This window comes from Acanthopagrus latus, chromosome 1, assembly GCF_904848185.1.
Source record: "Acanthopagrus latus isolate v.2019 chromosome 1, fAcaLat1.1, whole genome shotgun sequence".
Taxonomy (NCBI): Eukaryota; Metazoa; Chordata; class Actinopteri; order Spariformes; family Sparidae; genus Acanthopagrus; species Acanthopagrus latus.
The window spans coordinates 23691339-23716347 of NC_051039.1; the positions used below are offsets into that span (position 1 = coordinate 23691339).

The 25009-nt window shown below is 43.5% G+C and overlaps 1 protein-coding gene across 1 annotated transcript; it reads left to right on the forward strand.

Annotated features, from left to right (window-relative positions):
- The first annotated feature begins 409 nt into the window (after nt 1-409).
- On the forward strand, nt 410-18460 carry slc2a15b (solute carrier family 2 member 15b). The gene is made up of 12 exons (XM_037102957.1): nt 410-672; nt 2687-2785; nt 6125-6285; nt 6398-6522; nt 7232-7377; nt 7993-8125; nt 8459-8646; nt 11753-11863; nt 12679-12780; nt 13130-13205; nt 15845-15972; nt 17379-18460. The coding sequence occupies exons 1-12, from the start codon at nt 625-627 to the stop codon at nt 17604-17606; spliced, it is 1545 nt and encodes a 514-aa protein (XP_036958852.1). The 5' UTR covers nt 410-624; the 3' UTR covers nt 17607-18460.
- The last annotated feature ends 6549 nt before the right edge of the window (nt 18461-25009 follow it).

Consider the following 25009-nt stretch of genomic DNA (forward strand, 5'->3'; position numbering starts at 1 on the left):
TAATGTTGTGTTTTCATAAGAATAAACCAGCAGCAACATACAGCGAGCCACCGATTCACAAATATGGACCGGACATGGTGGAATAACAGCACTTAGCCACAGCTGCTGCAAATAACAGTTGTAATCTTATTTTATAAAGTCATGTAATTCAATTTTCATCTCAAATTCTAATCTACCAAAGAAGAAAAGTTGCTTCAAGTGCCGAGACCCGCCCACCCTCTCTCCTGGGTGGAGGTGGGTCTGAGCCAAGCCCCTGATGTTCACTAATCCTGAAACCGCCCCTGGATACAGTTAGTCATAGGCTGTTTAATAACAACTGCGGGCACTTTGGGACGCAGGATGAACCTCTTGGCTCATGTGATCGCTGATGGACCGGAGAAAAACGATTCCCGGCTGGGACGGCCCTGCGCTGCCATGCGCTCCGCTGATTGGAGATTGGGAGTTTGACAAGCTTGTTAATTCCGCCCATCAGCGCGACGCGCCTCCTCTCTGTGACAGGAACGTGGCTGAGGACTACAAATGGGGACGTGAATGTGGGAGAGTTTGAAAAAAAGTTGTGCAGATGAGCAGTTTCTCATCTCAAACGAGCAGAGCACACACGGGGAGTTATTATTCATGACATAAATGGCGGAGGAACTGTTACCGAATGACGATGTCAGCAAGATCAGCTCGGTGAGTGGTGTGGTGTGGTGTTATCTGGAGAGATGATTGACATGTAGACCAACTCTGTACAGTAGGTGACTGTTTAGTTTTTCCAACTTTAACAAAGTATATTGACATTTTAAAAAAACGTAATTTTTGTATGATCTGGTGTGATCTTTCCATTTAAACCCCCCCGCTGACCATGACTGATCAATACACACAGTGCAGTGTGCTTGGACCAGTCATCAAGAAACAAATGTAAATAGTTCATACCAGATGTGGTTTTTGAAGCGGTTCTACTATAGCCTCAGTCAGACACACACATCTAAACAGCCTGTCACGAACTTAAATCAGTTCAAAACCAAAGCCAACAAAAAAGACCAAGAAAGAAAAACGCTTTAAAAGTAGTTTTAAACAGACTGTAGTTTTTTCAAAGCTTAGACCAAAGTGATGCTACATGTGAAGAGCAGCACATCTGATGGATAATCATCTTAAATTGACTGCAGACTGGCCAGTATTGTCTGCTGTGAGCTATTTTCACGTGTAGTCGTCTAACTCTCTCCATTAGGCCATTACAGGCTAAATTAGGTTTCTGTAAGGCCTCTATGCTGTTATTGTTCAGTGGGAGCAGAGGGGCTTCCTCCTCAGACAGCCAATCTGCCAACATCCTGCGTGTTCACATCAGTGGATTCCTTTTGCATTGACTGATGTTTGAAAATCGTATGTATGTGTGTGTATAAATATATGTATTATCATAACGTAAAAGCACCACAGAGCTGGAATGTTGTGCGTGGAAACCATTTTTCTCCATGCTCAATCCAAAGGTATGGACATTTAAAAGCACATTATAATCCCACTGGCCTTGTACCTCTGAGGTCAGCTAAGCTCTGTGCGCTGGAATTTAGGATGGCAGCCAAACGGGGCAGCTGCAGTCTGCTCCCGGTGGGAATACAGTAGACTGCCCGCGTCCCTTAAAAGACAGAGATGATGGGCTCATGTGACTTTGGGTTGGTCAGCAGAAGCCCTGATGTTTTAACACTGGTATGTGACATTAAATGCTCCTGCAGCCGTTAGAAGCTCAAAGTCTTACGTTTTCGTAATCTACAACCAACTCCGGCCTGAGAAGTGAGGCCACAGCCGCTTCACTAAATCTGTGTTTTTTTCAAGTTAGTGCAGGTTAGTTTTTTTTAAAGTGTTAGATGGGAACAGTCTAGTTGGACCTGGCTCATATCCAAGGTGCCAGTTTGTTTCACTTGTGCTGATTCGGTCTCGTGCCGCTCAGTGCCTGTTCAGCTCTGCTGCAAAGTCCAAAGATCGCAGACGAACATGCAACATATACCCTCACAACAACAACCGTCACTCACTCCTACAGAATGAGCTGATCCCTGTAGGAACAGTTTTTAAACTTGAAACTGGTCCACTTGATGGATTTGCTGGATTTGATAATAGTTATTTTTAAATTGAGTGTGTTTTGATTTTGCAGATCAGGTTTAACTACGATGCCATGAAAACCACTAAAGAAGTCATATTTATCATTGATATTTATTTCAGATTTTTAGAATCTAGGCCTTTTAAAGATATAATAATGGAAACATCTACTGGCCAGTTGACAGTTTTGTAAGAATTGAAAGATCAGCAGGTGCGATATGTAAGAACTGGCCATATTTCGAATCCATTCTTAAAACGCATAGGGAGCAGCATATCACCAAATCACTGCTAATTGCTGCTAATTGTTGCTGCCATTAGCTACGTAGCTCATTTAGCTGTGCAGCTAGGGGTCTGGACTGAGAGCTTGAAGCATCAGGAGAGTGTTGATGATGCAAGCATGGTAGCTTTTGTATGGGATGTCAACACAATATGTTGACGCCATAACTTCAAAACTGTTATATTTTCACATTCTGATGATTATTTTAGGTTTTTTTAAATAACATATTACACCTTTAAGCTAATACCTAAATTGTGCACATAAGACCTACTGCCTTGCTTTTGCTGTGTAGCTTTTGTTGGTGTGTGACTTTTTTTCTGTCCTCCATCTTTTCCTCAGCACCTCACGAAGCCTCTGCTGGCGGTGGCTTTCCTGGCCTCGTTCGGCAGCTCCATGCTCTATGGCTTCAACTTGGCCGTTGTCAACTCTCCCGCGCAGGTTTGTGTCACATCACCACCACCGGAGAATTGGAATCACTTTCACACTTATCCCAAGAAGCCCAAACTTTCCAAGAACGAGTGAAAGAGGCTCACATTCGCTCATTCTGATAGTGTGTGACTTCTAGATGTTACGCTGTGAAGGTCAGACTGTATTTCATTGTCATGTGAAGTCATGCGGCTTTGTGTATGAAATCTGGAGGCTGCTGTGTGCCTCGCCATGTCATCGATGTTCTCTAAATATTATCCATCATGTGCTGGTCTCCTTCAATGTTTGATTTGGCGTGCTCCAGTGACTGTGCCGAGAACTGGCTCTGATTGGCCATGGACCTCTCCGAGTTGAAGCATGTGAGCTTCAGTGCCACGTGTAATGCTAGTGGAGTGTTCTGTTGTAAGGAGAGAGGTACAGTACATGGAGAGAGGGGTCGGGTCATGCGATGCACTAGGGGCCCAAAACAAGGGGGCCCCGTAAGATTACATTGTGGAAGAAGCATCCATAAAACTGTGGATAATTTATTTGAGTAGCATAACCCCAGCTAACCACTCCTCTCACATCAGAATTTGATCGGGTCACTATGCTTAAATTTGGGAAGTCCAGAAGAGCTACAGGATGAAAACATGAAATGATTTCATCCACCAACTACATTACAATTTGTTGAGAGAAATATCTGACCTTCTAGCTGCTATATGCTCCTCTGTGCACACCAGATAGTTGCTAACGTTAACCGTTTGATTAGATTTGACCAAGCTCAACAGCTTTTCTCCATCAGAAGTAGCAGCAGCTGAAACAGTGAGGCATTTCCTATTTCGACTGGAGACTATTGCTCGGTGTCACATATATACTACATCGCTAATGTAGTGAGGATAAACCTTTAACCGTGGTCCATGTGACTTCAGTGGCCTTTGTGTGAGTCACTGCTGAATGCTGGGTCATCTGACAATAGTTACGCGTGTGTGCCCCAAATCAAATTTTAGATGTGGCACAAGGTTCAGCTGATGGCAGCTTAAGAGAAAATGCTTGGATACCTCAAGAACTAACGACCTGGCCTCATTTGTCTTTGAAATTCGATTAGATTATCACAGAGCTAAACTTGTACATGACCTCCTCCGCTGTTTATTTTAGGCAGATGGCCGTTGCAACAGAGGGTTTATGTTTTGAGAAGCGTAGCGTTTTTCTATCCTTAAAAATCATTAGGTATCTACGGGCCTTAATTGAAACGTGTTGGCCCTGTGATTTGATTTTTAATCTTGAGGGTCGGATGGAGGAGGCAGGATCCTGCTCTGCGAGGCTATCTTGATGTCATGTGACACTGGTTCATCCCTCCAGCTATTGTTCTAACATCCGATAGAGCCCACCTGACTCGAAGCTCAGCTCAGACCGCACAGTTACAGGAGCTTCTGCCCAACAGAGGAAGTCAGTAGAAGTCAGATGATCATCAGCAGGAATCTATTTTTATGCAGAAACTTTGCACAAAGCGAAGGGTTGCACTGTTGATGAGGCACATTACAGAGGTTTCCACTGAGGTTTTTTTTCCCATGCCTTGTGCATTCTGGTATTTTGCTGATGTGCTATGTTCTGTTAGGTAGTGTTGTAGCACTGTGGCCTGTGGTTTGCAGCGGTCTTGTCCTGCCTTGGACTTGCTCATGACTTGGTCTCAACACCTGTAAGTCTTTGTCTTGTCTCGGTCTTAATGTACTCTGGTCTTGGTGATGACTTGGTTTACTAGGTGGTCTTGACTACAACATTGCCCTTCAGGAGAGAGGAGCAATGACACTGCCAGTCCAGCTAGGGATGCACCAAATTAGCTTCATCTCTACTGATACTGATTCTCATACCTAACCTTAAGTACAGGCTTCCAGGTACAGATCTGACCAGGCTCTTTTTTCATCCATGTACCTCAGTGAATAACCCTGATTTGGACCGTTTATCTTTGTGTAAGGTAACATGACAGTATAACAACACATTACTTATGAACTATAATTGGAAGTTACACGTTTTTATATCGACACATTAAGACTCGGCACTAACAGAGAACAGAGCATAGCGGAAAACAACTGGGGCTCCTGCTGTGAGAATACAGTTAAAGAATACAGTTAAACTGACAGAATAATAACTGCCAGCAATATTCTGCACCCAGGACTGCTGTGGTGCCCAGAATTCAGTTGGTGGCCCAATACGACTGAATATAAGGGGGATCGCTGAATTTTATAATAAACGTGACTGAGAAACAGTTTTTAATGAGGCTCAGTCACATCCTGTTGATAACTGATCCACTCAACATGGATCTGAATGAAGATATCCAGCAGGGTGGATCACAATGCCCATGAATCGAGCAGCGCACTGCACTTTCAGTGTTAAGATTTACACAGTCTAGAGCTGCATCCAATTTTATCAATCTATCTTATATAGGTCATGCTGATCATTTTCTCTTTGATATGTTCTTCCACCAGTACAACCGTCTCAGTGAACACAATAACCAATATGGCTATCAGGGCTGAATAGAGAGTATTATTTCAGTACTACCAGCATCTGAAATCCATAACTGCCTGCATGCTGTAAGAAAATACCTTCCCCTTTGGACCACAGGTGTGTGTCTGTGTTTAGTCTGAAGATCAGCTCAATTAATGGATGTAAGGTAATAATTATGAACACTGAACTGGTCAGCTGTAGGACTGCCGGTGTGTGCAGATCCCTGCATGTGGTGGAGATGGTCACATTGTTGGGACAAATTGGACACACACTGTTCAGAATTCCAAGACGCATGAATAAATTAGAGCCTTTAACCCTAACCCTAACCTTACCATCACTGAGCTCTATCAGGACCTCATTCCTTCACTTATCACTCCATCGTCACTGATAATCCATCTGGTCACGCCGATCAGTGTTGACGATAAAACTTTTTCACACAAGATAAAACAAACTCTTATACTCCTACTACTATAAATAGATTACACGTACGTCAGTCCTCAAATGCTACCCTACGTGGCATTACACCTTACCGCTGTATAGGTGTGTGCTTTGTGCTTACTGGTTTAGCTGCTGAGCAAGTCTCTTGTAATTAAACCAAGCATGTCATTAAAGATCCCTCCCTCAAAAAGTTTGGTTAAATATTAAGTGTTTGTACATATGACAAGGACAGCATTCACCAAGAGCTGTGGGTTTTGTAAGACACATGTTGACATTTGGCTTTGTGGGACTGTGGAAAATAGTTAACCATGTGATGTTTTTTACTGATTTCATGGCCACCATTTTGATGCTCCGGTTGTAATTGATCTGTTAACTATTCGTAATAAATTAATTTTTCTTCATTCTTTTTTTTTTTTTTTTCCCCCACGCCAGTACATCAAAGACTTCTACAACGAGACGCTGGTAGAAAGTTACGACTTCACTCCAGATGAGGAGCTCCTCACCGTCCTGTACTCCCTCACCGTGTCCATCTTTGCTGTTGGTGGGATGACCGGGGCCCTGCTGGTGGGCAGACTTGTTACCACATACGGGAGGTTAGTGAGTGTGCATGCAATGAAACACATGCTGAGTCATCATCCTTTCCCTCTGACGGTTCAAATTTTTTAAGAGGGTTGACTCAAGAGTGATCACTGTGTGTCCAAACAGGAAAGGGACGCTGGTGAGAGCCACTGTGCTGGTGTTTATAGGCGGATTGCTTATGGGCTTCAGCAGAGCGTGCAGGATGCCTGCGATGGTCATTGTTGGACGCTTCATCACAGGAGTGCACTCAGGTAGGCCTCCCTGTTGCCTGAGTTAAATACAGTGTATCATATTAATCTTCAACACTTGAACCCGAAGCTAGGGGACTCTCTTTCGAAACCAAACAAAAGGTGTTGGCTAAACGTATGTGGGGAGGGCTGAACTGCTGCTCAGCTGTTCAGAGCCAGCTAGCTCAGGAGGAGATTGATTCCGCTCTGATCTGCAGTCAACATGACTGCGGCAGTGATCCCCAGAGGAGACCTCCACTGAGGGGTGTTTACGTGCTGTAGCATTGACTGCCGACTGGAGCTGGAAGGGAAATGTACTTTATGAATGCAGCGTTACAGAGAGGAGAGGGGAAAGGTAGAGACATAACCAGAGTTTCTGGTGAGTGCTGAGTTTAGTGGGAACTGACCTGAATTCAAATGCACACTCTCACCCACCCTGCCGTGGATCTGGAGTGGACTCGCTTGCTTCTTTGCCCTCGTGTTTTCACAGTCCACCAACAGTTATCAAGTTGGAGACAGACATTTAATGTCCGACATCAAGAGAAATACACAGTTGGAGGTAAAAATGACAACGTCAGGAAGCAAAGAAACAAAAATAAAGATACTACACACCCAGAAAAGAAATAACACTACCGGTGTGTGCTGAATGCATTCAGTCAAGACTAAAATAGATTCTTACGAAAATTAAACATTCACTCAGGCCCATGGTAATGCTACAGTTTTTTTCCCACAGGTATCTCTCTCAGCGTGGTGCCGATGTACCTCGGTGAGATCGCCCCCAAGAACCTGCGAGGCTTCCTGGGCCTCGTTCCCAGCATTCACATTTGTCTGGGAGTCTTTGTCGCTCAGGTCCTGGGACTCAGCGAGCTGCTCGGAAAGGTACTAATAATAATGTAGTGTGTGTAGTAATGTCATGGGTAACACTTTGAAGGAGATGCTTTATAACTTAAGCCCTCTCTGGACTGATGATGTACCATTGTTAGTGCAGCTCAGATTTCTGAACTCTGAGACACAGACGTTGGCTTATATATTCCTGTCTCTGCATTAGAAACACACATCAGATTCTTGATTTTTTGTCTCCGAGCTTGAAACTAGTGTGTTTTTTATAAAGTCTGGTGCGTTCACATATTGCTGAAAAAAGCATGAATAATCAGCACGTGAACACACTGTTGTGCTATAATCAGAAAACAATTATTTCTATGTCCAGCTGGCCGTGTAGCTTTCCTCCTCCTCCTCCAGTCCATGTCTTTTTCTTCCTCTCTCTGGTCGAACTGGATGAGGTGACGCTCTCTCCATCTGTCTGATACAGTAGAGGGGAGGTTGCTGATGTGTGGGACAGTCGCACAGAAAAATTAGGCTAAAAAAAGACACTGGCTTATATCCCATCTCACATTTACATCCTTTTAACGTATTAGAATAGACTGATGAGTAAAAGCTGCTGATTGTTCCATTGAGTGAGGTTTTAGTAAGGTGTCATGTTTTGTTTCCACACAGGAAGAGCACTGGCCTCTGCTCCTGTCTCTGGTGGTGTTTCCTACCATGGTCCAGTTGATGCTGTTGCCATGGTTTCCAGAGAGTCCGCGGTACCTGTTGATAGAGAAGGGGAACGTCCACGCCACCATCGCAGGTTAGAGAGTGGACTCTTAACAGACCACTGACATCACGCTCATGATGGGAAGCTCAAATATTGCTGTGTTGAGAGTTGTATAAACGTAGGAAATCTGACATGAGTATGACGTCAGATCCTAAAGAGTGTGTTATAATTTCTCTTTACAATCTGCAGTTTGTTTCTCTTCTTTCAAAGATCAGGACAGAAAAATCCCATCTTAATTGCGCTGTTTCTGTCCCCTATTTTTTAAAGATTTTGATACCATGTCTTCTGTTTCGCCTGACTTTGAAGCCAATGTGGTGACAGGTGTTTCTGTAGGCTGGTAAAAAGCTTCCCTTCTTGACCTTTCAGCCTTGAAGTGGTACCGCACCAAAGGAAACATCCAGGCGGAGGTTGAGGAGATGCAGGAGGAGCAGCGCTCTCTGTCCTCCATCGAAACCATCTCTGTTCGTGGCCTGCTCAAGGACCGCTGTGTTCGCTGGCAGGTCATCACCATTATAGTGGTCAACATCGGCATGCAGCTGTCGGGCATTGATGCAGTAAGTATGAAAAGCATGGGCCTGTTGTTTTTTTTTTCCGTTCTTATGTGTGCACGTGCTCACATCTCTGATGTGCAAAGACTTGGCGTATTATTATATGACAGTGAGAGCTCATATTGCCACAGTTCCAAGCTGTGCTCCACCCATCTGCACCTCCTCCCGTCTATACATCACAGGCCCACACGCAGCCACTGAGTGACTAAGCAGGGGGCAAGAGGACCACGCCTCATTATCTCCCGGTCCTCTCTTTTAGAGTTTCGGCACATAAGACGGTCCGCCCATCCACCCGTAAAGTCGAACACATCTTTGTACTCATTGCTCCATGTGGATGGAAGCTCTATGCATGCTGGCTCACATGCTAATACCATTTCCCAGCAGGGGAACCCCCCCACTGAGTCCAACTGTCCCAGCTGTTTCAGACAGGAACACTGCAACGCTGCAACACTGCAACACGTCGGTCCATGTGTCCAAACTCTGTGTGTACTTACGCACTGAGTATAACGTAAAACCATCTTGTTATTCTGAAGATCTTGGACATTTTCTACCTCCATTTTCACAAACCAACAACAAAGCAGGTCTGATTCTTCCACAGTATGTGTAACACTGATGATTGTGGAGATATTAGGGGATCATCTGACAACATGGCAGAATCTTTCAAGAACAATTCTTCCAGCACGTCTGTTCCACATCCATCAAACCTTAAGTCACTGCCATAACTGTCTTTGAATTCACACCATAAAGCAGCTGCTGTACAATGAAGTCTTTTTTTCATTATCAAGGTCTTTGGAATTAACCAACATCAGTTGATAAGTTAATAATGAATATATATTCAAAAAGGATTTGGAAATAATCACATTGTTTTATTCGTGTTTTACACAGCACCCCCACAGCATCTTGAATCAGGTTTGTAAACAAAAAATGTCCTCATTTTTCAAGAAAAGAAAATATTTGAATCATTGCCAGAACAGAATTAGGCCTTTAAAGCGATAACAAATGTTTTCCTACAGAATGTTATGCATGACACCCATAATCTAATGCCCATATGCTGCAAACAGTACATCCTTCTACTTGAGCAGAAACTTTCTTCTAGGAGAAGGGGGAAGGAGAACAGACGGATATCACATCACATAGGCTGTGGTAAGCCAAACGTTAGGGACCACATGTCCTACAGGGCTTTTGGTTTGTTGGAGATCTTGATATCAACATTAGGAGAAAAATACTGAAGACGAATAAATAATCATATAAAAGCATATATTGACATATACTGTGACGGAATGCAATATATAACAAATAATATTATTTGATCAATAAATGTGCTTTCATATATTACAACATATCATGAATTTACATTTTCTAAATACATGTAGTCGTATGTATTTAAAATTATATCACTGAAAATAAATTTTGCATATATTACTAGACAATATATACATATATGGTAATATTTTTTTCAAATATATGAAAAATAGCAATAATCGGTATAGTTGTCAATATATAGAGAAGACATCATTTGATACATTCAAAAATACATTGCAGGTATATTATTAGGTGTATCGTCCAATGAATATAAAGATGACATTAATTTCACACTAATGTGTTGACTCTTCATATCAGTGTAATATGTGACAACAAGGTGAAAATATTGTTATTAAACTGTTTTCAACATAATTAACAACTAAAATGAGTTGATCTACATAAATGGAAGATATCTGTGCAGATCTGTGCCAGGAGGTACATTTAAAGTGCAGGCTGCTGAGACAGTTGCTTCAGGCCTATTGATTCAAAGTGGTGTGAAGTGACACGTGGTTGTCCTTCTTATAGTCAGTTGCAGATAGATATTAATAAATACATTTTAATTAATACATATTATCGCTGCACTTTTGCAGATGATGTTGTCCTTTTGTCGTTTAATGGACTGCAAGGCCACGGCCGTCTCTCTGGGTTGTGCTGGTTAATTTTCGAGCAGAAAAAGAGAAGCTAGTGAGAAGTGGGAGGGTGCAAGAAAATATCACACTTAAAAACAAGTGTGGTGCAAACTGCAAGGTAGTTTGAGATACACGCTGCAAAAAAAAAACAAAAAAAAAAACCCTCATACATCACACCACACATCATGACTCTTGATTTACTGGCCAGTCTTTGCTGTGAGCATCACCCAGGCACTGCTGATAAGGTGTTACACGGCTCATTCTCAAACAGGGCGAGGAGCTAATGATTCAGGAAGACCCTTGAGTTTAGAGGATTCAGATTAGTCGCTTCAGACAGGTGCAGAGAGCCCTTAAGGTGCCTCCCTCTGGCTGTGTAATTGGGAGAAGACCTTGTCGTGCACCCAGAGGGACGACATCGCTCAGCTGGTCCTGGATCAGCTCGGATTTGGCTCGGAAGAGCTGAAGAAAGTCTCTGAGGGAAATGTGGCATGGCGGCACTGCTTACCCAGCTTATCTAGAACATGACTCAGGATACAAAAGACTAGTGAAAAATAAGATAATTATTTCTAGTTTAAATGGGTGTATGTATGTATGTCTTTGAGTCCTTAGATGTTTCCCCACTGCTAAAACCCTGGTGGTGACTCGCAAAGCGTCTAATCTGATAGAAATAACAAAGGATTTCAATTTTTTGTGTTCAGAAGAATGTAACTGGTTCCAGTTTCAACTTTTTCAAACTGTCCGTGTTGTTCTCCTGCATTAATATAGGCGGGTGTGTGGACGCATACTTCAGCGCTGCAATAGTGATGAAATAGCGTGTGTATGGTTACTAAATCAACAAGACAGCGCTTAAATGCACCAATTGCAATCTTGTCCGCACCTCATCAATGATGGATGTTGCATCAGCAAGTGTGATTAATGAGAATGCACAAATTAATTTCAAGGGGAGCACTTGTCAGAAGTCCATACTGATGAAGCGCCGTATCTCAAATGCATGAGTGATGGTCGGCGTGATGATAATGATCACTGTGATGAATCACGTGCAAACACCAGATGAGTAGAGCCACATTTTGGCTCCTCTTGAAAAAAAAAAAAAAAGACAAACTTCAAGTTTGAAAGCATCTGTCTGTCTGTGGTCTGACATATTCATCACGTAATTAAAGTTCATGTCACTGTGATTTCAGATCTGGTTCTACACAAATGACATATTTAACAACGCAGGAATCCCCGAACCTTATATTCAGTACACAACAGTGGGGACTGGTGCCATCGAGGTCATCTCTGGGATGCTGGGGGTAAGTAGACATTTTCACACTTCACAGAACACACTAGGATGACACAACATATCATGGCACTTAACAAACAATTGATTAGTCCATTCAATATGGGGATTTGCTGATTTACTCCATTTTATGTCATTTCAATGTAATGTAATTGCTCTAATGACTTTGTAGAGTCATTTTAAATGTATGTATCAACTCTTTAACCACAGAACTGAATTATTTACCCTTGTGGAAATGTGGCATGTCTATTATAGCAGAACTTGACTAAAACAGCAGTAGATGTGGGTTGTAGCTGTGACAAAGATAGATCTCTCTGTTGGCAAAAACAGATGCCAGATGTGGAGATGTCAGAGTTCATCCTAAATAAGAGGGCCGTCTGATTTCCCCAGAAACAACTATAACACTGGTCCTCATGACACGGAAATTCAGACAGGCCTCTACAACAAGTCTACCTTGTGCATTGCAGTGTAATTGTTACAAAATAAATTAATGGGCACGATTCATATAAAGTTAAGTTAAACTCTGGGATCGGATACATACATTTTATACAGATCTACATTACTTTCCTTTTCATTTTTGCTCATTTAGTTGAAAGACTGCACATAAATTAACACCAGTCATGTAAATGTGTCAGATCTAGCCAAATAGCTAATTGTTGTCGTCTTATGTGTTCCATGAAAACACTGAATAATGTATTTCCTACACAGGTAAACATGAGAGGGGCTGAAATGATCACAAGACAAAAAGTCATCTGTTTTCTGCTTCCTGAAGATGCCTCATGTCGTTAGCCAATCACGGCAGGTCTTATCTCTCTGTCTGTTCTGCAGTGTTTCACCATCGAGCGTGTTGGCAGAAGACCTCTGATGATTGGCGGCTTCCTTTTCATGGGACTCTGCTGTCTTGGGATCACAGTGTCTGTCCTCTTCCAGGTACACTGTCGTCTGACGCCCTGCTCATCCAGGACTCTAAAACAATTAACTTGCAGATTGTGGCGTTAATGCTGACGTACACTGTTGGGCTGACGGCATTAGCAAATTTACAAAAGCATTAAAGTTCAAGTAAATATCCTGTATACTGTAAAATTACAGAACAAACAACAAAGTAATTATAAAGTAAAGGTCAGGAGGCCCACATGATACAAATCATGTTACTAATACATAGCATATATTCAGAATTATTGAATATAGTCAAATGAATAATTGTGAAAACAGCTAAATAGTTCACTAATGTTTACAACTCGTGACTTCAGACCCATGATTTATGTTTGACCAATCACAGGCCCAGCTGTCCTTCATGCGCTACATCAGTGTGGGCTGTGTTGTTGGGATTATTGCCGGCTTCTGCATCGGTCCAGGTAAGCATATGAACACATTTTGCCCCTGTTTACAGTTTTTCTCCATTCCATAACCACAAAAACTGGAACAATGCGCACAATTCTAGCAACTCGAAGCACACGCGTCAAAAAACAAACTTCAGACTGAGCAGGATTCAACTGTTTTTGCATAAATAGCAATCTGAAATCGCATTTTTGCAAAACTCTATGCACAAATCACAAAGATTTAGCACACTTTGGTACCACTACTACTCCTACTAGTACTACTTATTTGTCTCTTTCACTTCTCCGTGTTCAAACCCAATTTGCAAAACCCTCCTGTCGGAGCACAGAAGAGGTCTCAGGTGACCTCTACTATTGTGTCAAAACAATATCTATATGATATATTCACCCTATTGTATTATTGTACTCTACCACAACTGTGCTCACGCTGTTTGTACCATTAAATTGCAACCCAATGTGGAACCCAAAAATCTTTAAACATTATAAAAAGGAGATAAAAGGAAAAACAGTTTTTACACAGTGTTATACATTTGAAATATGTGATGTGGCCTCATGAAGCCAAAACACATATATAAACAGTGTTTTGAAGGTAGAGTTTGAAATATATCACAGCAGTGTTCAAACTGATGGTCTGTAAGAGATACACATATGACAGCCGTGTGTATTGTTTTGATGGAAAAAAAAATCAGTTTTGAGCGCAGTGTTTTATTTTGCAAGAGATTTGTGAAGTTTGACAAAAAATCTTTACATTTTTGTGTTCAGTTTTTTGTTTTTGTTTTTTTTAATTGAACCATAGTTGCAGGGGGGAAAAAAAAAAAAAACTCTTCACAACTTAAACACCAACATTTGCAATCCATACATGCAGCAAACTGCTGGATTTGGGCTTCCCTGTGTGTAAGATAACACTGCTCCCTGCTGGAAGCTTGCGCAACAGCAGGCGCCAAAGTCCTGAAACGCAGCAGCGCTCCCTCCCCTGCTCCTCCTCTGACTGTGAAGAGATATTGTATTTCATTAGTCTTGTAAATTAGGAAATCATAACTGCCACACTACATCCATTCCCACAGCCATTTGTACACCGGATGAGTTGAGTGAAGTGAATTAAGAGGCAATAGTTTACAACTTTAGGAGCCACGTTGAGTGGACCTGCGAGGATGATGAATTAGAACGAATCCGGTTTCCGTAGTGTCATTCGTCAAGCCGGAGAAATCTATACCTCGGCACGCGGACGAGGATTTCTGTTGCTGCAATTAGACTTTTAATGGCTCATTGTTCATAAGCTAGCCGTGATGAATACAGTTTCCTTCAGACCAAACCCTGCATGCACAATGCCCCCACCTTGCACACACACACACACACACAACATACATACCACAGATGTTGACAAATTATGGCATATTTATTGGTTTGACGATATTAAACCCTCCTCTCTGCGATTATCATGCACAGATAATGAGGACATCATTTGGAAAGCTCGTCATTAGAGCATATTAATGCATATTTCTCCTTCATGGCTTTCACCTCTAACAATGAAGAATTATGTGTTTCGAGCTAAGACAACATCTCGTATATCGTGCGTTTCAAACTAACGAATTGCTGAAGTCCTGGCGAAGCTTCTCCGTTTCTTGGCGTTCTGGAGTTTGGACTTTAGCCAAGTCAACAAACATCCTCCTTGCTTGTCAATCTCCGATCACTGAGTAATAATGGAGACGTAATGAAGTAGATGCAGGAAAACAGGAGTGTAATATAACAGCACTGGGAGCTCGAGGAATGTTTATCATTTGTTATATCATCTTTTGTTTATTTTGAATGACTGCCAAAGAATAGTCCTGCGTGGGAATATTGATAAACTAATTGATGAATGAAGACGCTGGTGTTAATTTCACAACACCCAATAGATTCATACAGCTGTACCGAGTTGTTAAGCGTGATTTGTTTTATGACAGCTTGATAGGAGGCCTAGTTAGATCAAAACAATAGACGAGCTGTAGGAGTGACGGATAAAGAAGGCTGCTGTTGTAAAAAAAAAAAGGGGGGGGGGGCTCTTTACAGATATAATATTTAAGACTGCTGCTTTAGAATGTATAGAAACAACTAGACTTTTGTGACGCTGGAAAAGATCTGAAACACTAGATTTGGAAAGATTGTTGGTGTACTCTTGAAATGATCATGATTCTGTCTTCAGAGTGAAGCCATATACCATTCACTTATATGGGAAAGTCCCTTTGTCAGTGTGCAAGAGTAAAGAATACAAAAACAAAGTGAACTGAGCATAGTAGTAATAGTAATAGTTTTTGCAGTGTAGTGTCTTTTTAAGTTGTGTGCATTGTGTTACATTATCCTGAATGTTTTCAAAGGTCATGTTTCACTGACCTCGGGGAGAAAATCAAAGAGAGAGTAAGGAAGTAAACTGATGAAAGGCACAAAGCATGACGCAAATAAAATCTAAAAACATTACCATGTCCACGATCATTTCTGCCAAAGTTGCTCAGAAAGATTTTCTTTAGCAGCTGTGGTTATTTAATAATAAATACAACAACTCCCATGGTCCCACAGTGTAAATGTCTTTTACCTTGTGTTGATTGAGACTGCTAACTGCAAAAAATCACATACTGTAACTTTAAAATAACACAAATATGTTTTCTGTCTCCTGTGTGTAGCTGGTGTGCCCTTCCTCATCACTGCAGAGCTGTTTAAGCAGTCACACCGACCGGCTGCCTACACTGTGGCCGGTTGCCTCAACTGGTTGTCCAACTTCACCATCGGCTTCATCTTTCCCTTCCTAGAGGTCAGAGCAGACTCCAACTCTACTTTCTTATATGTTAAATCCAGATTATTCTGCACACAAGTCATTTTGTGTTTCTGTTAGTATTCAGTCTTCCTGAAACAACCAAAATGACGTTGAAGTCATGGTTAGCTTCTGCCCAGGTTCAATTCTAAAAGAAAATCTTTCATGTCCAAAGGTTTTGTTGCTCAAGTTCATCTTGACTTTCCATCTAGGCTCTGTTGTGGCTCCACTCGCACTGTCAGACACATGAGAATAATGATATGGGCTGTCTGGTTTTGTGTGAACAGAGGTGACTCCCCAAATCCCAATAAAATAACCAATTAAAACAGCGACCTTGCTCTCTGTCATTGTCCTGAGTGTTGTTCTAGTGGAACAGGCTCAGAGTTAAGAGGACAGTGATCTGTCCTGTTCAAAGTGACTAAGTAAACCTAAGTAAATCTGGCCATGAATGTTAAACTTTTAGAGAGAACATGTAAGTAGAACAGATTCAGAGCTGTTCAAAGCCATGTTAGCAGCCTGCCTTCTCTCTCTGTGTTAAGCTAAGCTAAGCTAAAGGTCCTATAATGGACGAGTAAACAAAACTTTAGCCATTGTCTCAACACAAGTTCCTCTTCTAAGTCCTAACCCTTCAAAGCTATGTCAAGTTTTCAATTTCCTCTTTAAAACTGCACCAATGTGTAGTTTCACATGCGATGTGAAAGGTGTACACCCAATTCTGCTATTCCCCTCAAACTGTGAGTCCTTTAACCATCATCCAGCTGATTATTTTTGGATTTGACTGTTTTGATTCATTCCCACAGCCCATTGACATGGTTTTTAGCCACCTAACCTTGCTAACACGGTAAACAGACAAGGTTCGCAAGCAGGTGGTGAACCATTTAGCCAGATAAGAGACACATATTTCCATAAAAAGCGAGCAGTGAGAAATGGCGAGTGAATATGCAACATGCTAATGCTAATGTTGCTCTCTGTCCGCTGGATGTGTAGGCTAAGTTAGCTTGCACGTTTTTTCATATGTTGAACACAAAAAAACTACACAAGGAGATATGTTTATGGCCGATTCTGCTGCCCTGCTAACCGAAAATAATAAAGATACATTAAAGGATTGCTGCTGCAAGGATATGTACTTTCTAATTTTTATGCTAGCTAATCCATTAGTATACTGTAAAGTAATCTGTATAAACTACAGTTCCCTGCTGTTTTCTTCAGTGGCCATGTTTAGGTCAAATGAATTTGCTAGTATTAGCTCAGTTGTAGCTAGACCCTGGTGGTGAACTATGACATTATGACTTTAAATTGGTATCCTCTGGATTTTCATGGGCAATTTTCAATTAAAAATAAAGTCAGCGCAGCATTTGATCTTGCTTGTCCATTCAAAGCAACACTATGTGTCCTTCCCACCACAGATGACGATGGGCCCCTACTGTTACCTACTCTTCTGTGCGATCTGCTTGGGAGTGGCCCTCTACACCATCTTCATCATTCCCGAGACCAAGAACAAAACCTTTATGGAGATCAGCCAGATGTTCGCCTCCAGGAACAACATCGACAAGGAAGAGCTGACTCCCAACGGTCATCTCAAAATGGCTGTGATGAACGGCTACGGGACCCTCGGCCAGTTTGGCGAAAGATAAGAAGGAGTGAGGAGGTGGACCTACATGTGAACCAGGGTTTCTTCTCTCTCAGCAAGTTTGAATCGACGGGAGCAACCGTAGCAGGGATAAAATGTGGACCCTCTGTGATGACGAGGAGATCTGCTGCTTCATGTGAACGCTACAAAGATGCAATCATACACACAAAAGGAAAAATATAGGCTCTCTTGTCAACTTTCCATGGACAGAATAACGCCTGATTTGACCGCTTATCCCGAGTCAAACCGTAGCTCCTGTACATTATGTGCGACAGAAGTCATGTGGCCGATGTGCTTCAAATCGGCTATGAGTGACATTTTAATCCATTTCGCTGCATCTTAGAGCATTTTTACGGGAGCTGAGTTGTTTTTTCACGCTGCTGTCACAAGTTTTAATCTCTGAATTAGCTTCACTTCCGTTGAACACGTCCCATGATCTCTTTATTGTTCGTATTCAGCATTGAATACGCAGCAGTAACACCTCTGAGGCAGTGGAAGGCATCAAGGGGCTGACGTTTCACTCATAAAACAAGATTAACGATTACAGTATGTTTACAGTTTGAAACTCGAGGTGAACGTCTCGACCCAGAACCTGAGCACTAGTTTGTTTCGTCTTCCTTTTCATATTTCATTCAGTTTTGTGTGTCTTTTCACACAGGAGACCTTGATATTGTGGCTACTGTAGTAGTCATTTCATTTGTCTTATGTAAAGGTATAATTTATCAATATATCACATCAAAGTAGCTGTACGAGTAGTTTTTGTTTATGACACTGCTGTATGTTTTACAAGACACTTTTGCCAAAATATATGGCAGAGTCAGTGACAATTAGAGATATAAAGTATAATGATGTTTGACGATGAAAATCTGTCTCTTTCTTTGTTGTTCTGCTAAACTGAGCTTCTAACTGCTTCACGGATTGAGCCTCGTAATTACACGCAAACATCAAACAATGATAATCATACACAGTAAACTCATATTCCCGAGTTCACCCCATCGCACCATCAAACACAGATCAGCTCCTCTGTGCTAACACAATACTTAAGTCTCCTCTTGGGTCAGTGTTCACTTCACATTCACACAGCTACACAGCACGCTGACGCCAAGGACTGGATGTAGCGTCGATACATAAAAAAAATTACAATGCAGGGAAAAAATAAAAAATCATGAGCCCGCATTATTGCCTCTCACGAAAAACAGCCGTAAACAAAAGCAAAATAACTCTCGCAATTACAGCACAAATACACATACATCATCAACAAGTACCCAAATACAGTGTGGGTCTTACAACCACAACACAAATTATCCAAAACACAAAGGCATATTGTAAAGAACATATAGAGGAGATGGCTCTTCTATAGTCTCAAGAGGTTTTTTTGACACAAAGGGCAAGATTGACACTGAAGACTCAAAGGCACTCATAAGGCCAACCTTAATGTATAATGTATAATGTATTAATGATTAGAAGTGAGGTTCAAAGTTTATTCTTGACCCCAGAAAAAGCAGTTAGGAATAAAACCAAGGACCTGGACCGTTCAATCACATTACAGCATATTTATAAATGTTTAATAAAAACAAGGTTTACAAGTCAGTTCAAAGTTCATTCCTGACCTTGGGCAAAGCAGTTGAGACAAGAGCTTCATTTAGTCATCGAGCCTTCAGTCTCACTATAGTCTCCCCAGTGATCATACAATTATAGACTTTCCAACATGAACGAGAAGATTGTTTAATTGTCATGGTAATTCATCTGAATATTTACAAACTACAAACTGCTGAAGATGATCATATGCTATGATCAAAAGCTCCACAACGACTCCTTAAAGGATGCTGTGGCGGATTTGTAGAAGAACATTTAGTGACATAAACTGGTGCTCATCCATTCTAACTGGTAATAATCCAGTTATACATGTAAAATAATACATTAAAATGCATTCATATTCACTACTTGATAATCCACCAAATCCGACTTTATACATTTTTAATTTCAAGTTCAACTTTATTTGTCTTCTAAGTGCACTTGAAGCCTACAGACGTAGGTGTAGGTGACGTAGATGTTCACTTGAATCATCTGTCTGCCCAAACAACAGTCAGAGACAAGTGGAGTGGAGCAGCTAAAGACACAGATATTTCCCTCAGGAGTTGGTGGAGACCAAACCAGAGCAGTTAGCAGGGTAAATATTAACCTTACATGACTCTAAATGAATATTAAAGTGGCTCCATAACTGTTCGATGCGTAAATGAGCAAATATTTGCTAACAGCTTTCATGAGATGTTAGCCCAGGTGCTCTGCAGCACTTTTTATAGGAGGTCAAAGGTCAAACTATTCATTTGAGGGGTCGTCCTGATGAACTCAAGCTTAAAAGACAAAGCAGGCACTATGAATACTGGCCAGAGGCAAATATTGTCCGTATTAAGGGCTTATAAGTGATTTATAAAATCACTAACACTAACCCTAACCCATTACTAAATGGTTTATTAACCATAAGTGAAGGTACACGGTACATTTATTTGTCATTTTTTTCACAAGGGTTTAAAAAACAAGATAATGTTGGAGTCCCTGAGTCGTGTTACATCTGCAATGACACAATGAAGTGTTGACGATGAGTTCATGAAAAAGTGCTATAGGAAGGCAAGTCTATTTCCATCAATGGAAGGTGGCACACATAAGACTTCATTATTTTCTGTCTTAAAAAGACACTTTAAAAAAAAAGCAGTATGATAAACTGTATACATTTATAGTATACACATTAGTTTTAGTATAGAGCATATATATTATGTAGGGTATAGTTTATGAACATAAAGAATTTCATTGTTTGTTAACAATGAGATAACTATTAACTAAAGCTGAATTAACTGTGAGTTTACATGGTGGTTGATGGTTATTATGTGTTACCAACATGTGTTCAGTATGTGGATCTATGTATTTAACATAAACTTGTTTCCTGTCTCCGGCTCCGACTATGAATAAGACTGCTGTCACTGACTGGCTGTGATTCTCTTCTAACATGCAAAGGAGACATTTTGGTGGATATGATCATCTCATGCTATTCTTTTCATTCACCTCAAACAAAATGTGGAGCACTGTAGAAGCAGCAGCTTCCCCTCACTGTGTATAACCGCCATCACCCTGGCTGCAGTCCTCCCCGTGCCATACCATGTGAGGGTGTGCGGAGTGTTTGGAAGCCATACAGTATTTGAAGGATGGGAAGTGGCGCTCCTCTCTCTCTCATCTCTTCCCACTGCCTCTAGGCTGCCTGATCCATCTGTCAGCTCCTGCACGATGGGCCCCGCGAACCCCCAACTGAGGCAGAATGGATAAATGTTGTCACATCCCTGCTTGTCCTGACACCACGGAGGAGAGAGAGAGAGAGAGAGAGTCAGAGAGATAAGGCCAGGGCGAGACACACCAGCATATCACATCTGGATTGTTTTGGAATGTCACAGCACTTTCAGACATGGCTTCACTTTCCATACAAGGGGGTGGGAGGGGGCGGAAAAGGTGAGGCGAGCTGTGTGATGGAGAGTCAACCTTTGGAGCGGTTGATTTGCTTCTGAATGACAAATGGACAGCCCGGTGTGAGTCCACAGAGAGGACGACCAGGCCGGGCCGTGTGGCTGTTCATATGTAACGTCACTCCCGAACAAAGGGCTGCCTCTCCGCCGACACTACAGTACATTTCTGTTGGTAACGCCACAGCCCTGCGCACATGCGAAAACACACCCGCACCGCTCCGCGCAGGCTCACTCCGCCCCGGGCAGGCAGAGGCGATAAATCAAACAAATAGCATCACAGCCTGGCGAAGGAAGCATTCCAACAGATAAAATGCTCTCCCACACAACAAAGCCACACTCACTGCGTAATTAATTGCAACAAATTACCTCTTCCTCTCCCTGTCGGCCCCCACCTCGCCTCTTTTACGGGGCTGACAAGCGCACTACACGCTCCTGCGCGCGCGCGCGTCTGTGTGTGTGTGTGTGTGTGTTTGCGCACATGGCAACCGGTGCATGACACACACACACACACACGCTCGAGCGCGCGCGCACGCACACACGCACACTCGGCCTGCACCCTTCATAAGTGCTTTAATGTGGCTTATTGCAGTGTGCGGTCCCCTTAGCCGTGGAAATATTCGCTTGACGGATGTGCTTTGTCGCCGGCGCTCCCCGGCGGAGGGCGGCTGTCAGGGAGGAGATGATAACATTAACAGGGAGGCAAGGCGATGACAAATGCCTGTTATCAGCGAACGAGGCCGGTGACAAATCGAACGGCAGAGCCCAGGCAGCCCCGGCGCGGCGTAATAAAAAAGAAGATGGATGGCACACCCAGGCAGGGCCCGCGTTAATGCGATTTCCACTGCTCTCCCTGACTCCCAATTAAGGCTGGGGGGAGGGAGGGGGAGAGGGAGGAAGGATGGCGAGGGAGGGAGGGAGAGAGAGAGGGAGATGTGGAGCTCGGGAGAGGAGAGGACAGGAGATTGTATGTCTTGTGATTGTGGATGGGAGGAAGGAGAGGGGAGACGAGGAGGTGGATGCAGGGGCGTAGGTGTCACTGAGGATGAGGCGAGTGACAGGAAGCGAATGGAGGAACCACAACAGAACATGCGGCTTTAATTGTCTGCAGAGCCCATCTGCTCCCCCCCCCCCTCCTCCTCCTCTCTTATACTCACATCTCAATCAAGGCCCTGTCTCGGAGGTATAAGTCGTTGTGTGCCTCAGCGGCCAGGTGGAGCATCATTAGAGACAGTAATGAACAACCCCCCCTCCCTCTTTACCTCCAGATTGAGAAATGCCTGATTGAATCCTTCGGATCTCCTCGATCAGTAGTATCAGGTGTGTCAGCGAGTCCCTGCATGCTCGGGACTGGCTCAGGATTCAAGGGCTGCTCTGTAAATCAGCTCTCATAAACACAGAGCTGACACGCAGCCTATAGCCAGAGCTACGACTCTGTCCAGGATGGCTGTTCCGACTCATCCTGTCCAAGGACCCAGGTGTTATCCCTGTGCTAAAAGGATCAGCGCTGGATATTGAGATATCGCCTCGGGATGAGGGAGCTATCTGCGCCCCCTCCAACACCCATGGGCTGCTGTTTTGTCACTCTGACAGTGTTTTATAAAAGGCTGAGGAAGCTCAGAAGGGCTGCAGAAGCGCGGGGCCATATATCTCCCGCTATTACACCCAGGCTAGGGAAGAGAGGGTTGAAATGACAATGAAATATAGCTGCAGCTCACAGGGAGAAGAGGAACAGGGTCTAAAGAGGGACGGCTGAGTCTCCTCGGGAGCCTGCAGGGGCTGTGCTCCAAATCGGAGACAGATGCACAGCGGGCCCGGACACCGGCCCCGTGCTACACAGAGGTGAAGAGGAGAAGATATGTGGTCTGAGAGGGGGGGGGGGGGGTCCTTGGAGGGAACAGCCATGTGCCTCTGCTGATATTAGTCTGAAAGAACAAGGAGAAATTAGAGCCCTGCAGAAGAAAAAGGGGGAGGGGGGGAGGGTGAAAGTCCAAACTCGGCAAGGACCCCTGCATCATTAAGTTGTCAAGTGGACGGGAGGCCCCCGAAATATGACTTGGAGTTATTGCCCGGGCCGGGGCTGATGATATAAGAATTACAGTACATGGATCATAGCCGGATCGATAGGTAGACAAAGTCATTATGGAGGGGCTAGAGTTCAATGCCTCCCCGGGGCTGCGAGCGGGGGACAGAGGGCTTTTTATTTATCGCCGCGGCGATGTGCAACACACAACACACAGGTGGGGGGGCTGTGTGCTTATAGTTTGCTTGTTGCTCTTATTTCCAAGGCGATCTGTTCCAGCTGTATTGATCGAGCCTGTGCGGCGGGGGGGGCGGGGGGGGGGGGCTTTCTTGCATGTGCATCTTGACTTGGCATTTATTTCTCGACGCGCCCGTGAAGGATGTCCCGTGTCCGTGTGTTTACAGGTGAGGCTAAACGTCCGTGCGCATCGCTCAGCCGCGGACATTCGTCCTTCTTTTTGCCTCCCTCTTGTCTCTGCGGCAGAGGGGAGCAGAGGGATGGGGAGCACAGCCGGGGCAGCATCGATCCTCTGTGTGCCGAGAGAAATTAGGCATGAAATTAAAGCTCCCATCAAAGGCCAGGGCCGGCACTGTCACCTGATCCAGCACTATTTATACTCCCGGGAGCTGGTGATGATGTCTCCATCACAGTGATGATAACAGGATGGAGAGGGAAGGGGAGAGAGACGGCGGCAGTGGAGGTGGAGGAAGAGAGTCTCTCCCCTCCATCCGCGGTGCCAGTGACCTGCCATCATTTATACTGCCAGGGCCCAAGTGCAAGGTTAGCGCCAGCCCGAGCCCCCCATAAATCACGGCTCTGCTGGACGGAGAGAGGCCGGGGTCGACGCCTCTCGCAGCCAAGCTCTGCTGATGAGAGAGTATTTATAGATCAGGAAGGAGAGAGAGGGAGGGAGGGAGGGAGAAAGGAAGGGAGGAAGGAAGGAAGAGGCAGGATGTGTGTCTAAGTGGCATCTGGGGAGATGCAGCAAATACATACATGAGGGGGAAAATGTGTCTGAATGCTGTAAAAATCCACTTTGATCGGGAGTTAAGCTTTGGCACATCGGCTGCCGTGTAGAGTCGGTGGGTGCAGAGGCGGAGCACAGACAGTAGGGGGAGCCCGCTCACCACACGTCAGACCCTGCGTGGTGAGCTGGCTGCCTCCTGCACACCAACACACTCTGGTCTGCTTTCAACAGCTTTTCATCCATCCAAAGGAACAAAAAAAAAAAAAAGAAAGATGGATCCTTGCAGCCTTGTGAATCACAGGCAAATGATCAGCAGTTCGGAACTTGTCCATGTCCAATCCACAGTTTTAGGCTCACACGTATTGTCTGTATAGTCACTTTTCAGTCGTTCACGGTCCAAGCGCAGTGTGATGACAACAGGGACACTGGGCCGAAGCACGGTGTTGTAATGAGCGGTGGACAGAGATCGTCCAGGCTAAACACTGGTTATGGTGGACCACAAGATGACTGGTTGTCCCTCAGACTCACTCAGTTCTCTCATCAGGCCTCTGCAACGCTGCGAGGCGTCGACCTCTCCAGCAAGTCTAAATCGTGGCACCGCGCCAGATTTTGAAGAAAGGTCGAGTTAAAAGCAAAGGTTTTCAGGATCACTGAAAACACAGGTCTGTCAGGGCTCACGTGTGGCGCGACCGTAAAGGGGTTTGTGAATTTGTTGAATTACTCTGGAAATCTTTAAAAGTCAAACTGATTGTGAGGAGAATTTCCTGTGAAGAGAGCGTGTGTGTGTGTTCATAGTTTAATAGTTATTTAGAGACACAATATGTAACATTTCCAGAATTTACTCAAGGTAACGGTGCCTTTCGTTTGGTCACCTGTCGCTTCAACTTCTGCAAGAAAGTCAGAAAGTG

What these genes read in the sequence shown, in the direction of transcription:
- slc2a15b (XM_037102957.1), top strand. Translation starts at nt 625, where the DNA reads ATGGCGGAGGAACTGTTACCGAATGACGATGTCAGCAAGATCAGCTCG. An exon ending in CTTGTTACCACATACGGGAG is followed by an intron (nt 6,286 to 6,397) that starts GTTAGTGAGTGT and finishes GTGTCCAAACAG; the next exon opens with GAAAGGGACGCTGGTGAGAG. An exon ending in CGGCTTCTGCATCGGTCCAG is followed by an intron (nt 13,206 to 15,844) that starts GTAAGCATATGA and finishes TCCTGTGTGTAG; the next exon opens with CTGGTGTGCCCTTCCTCATC.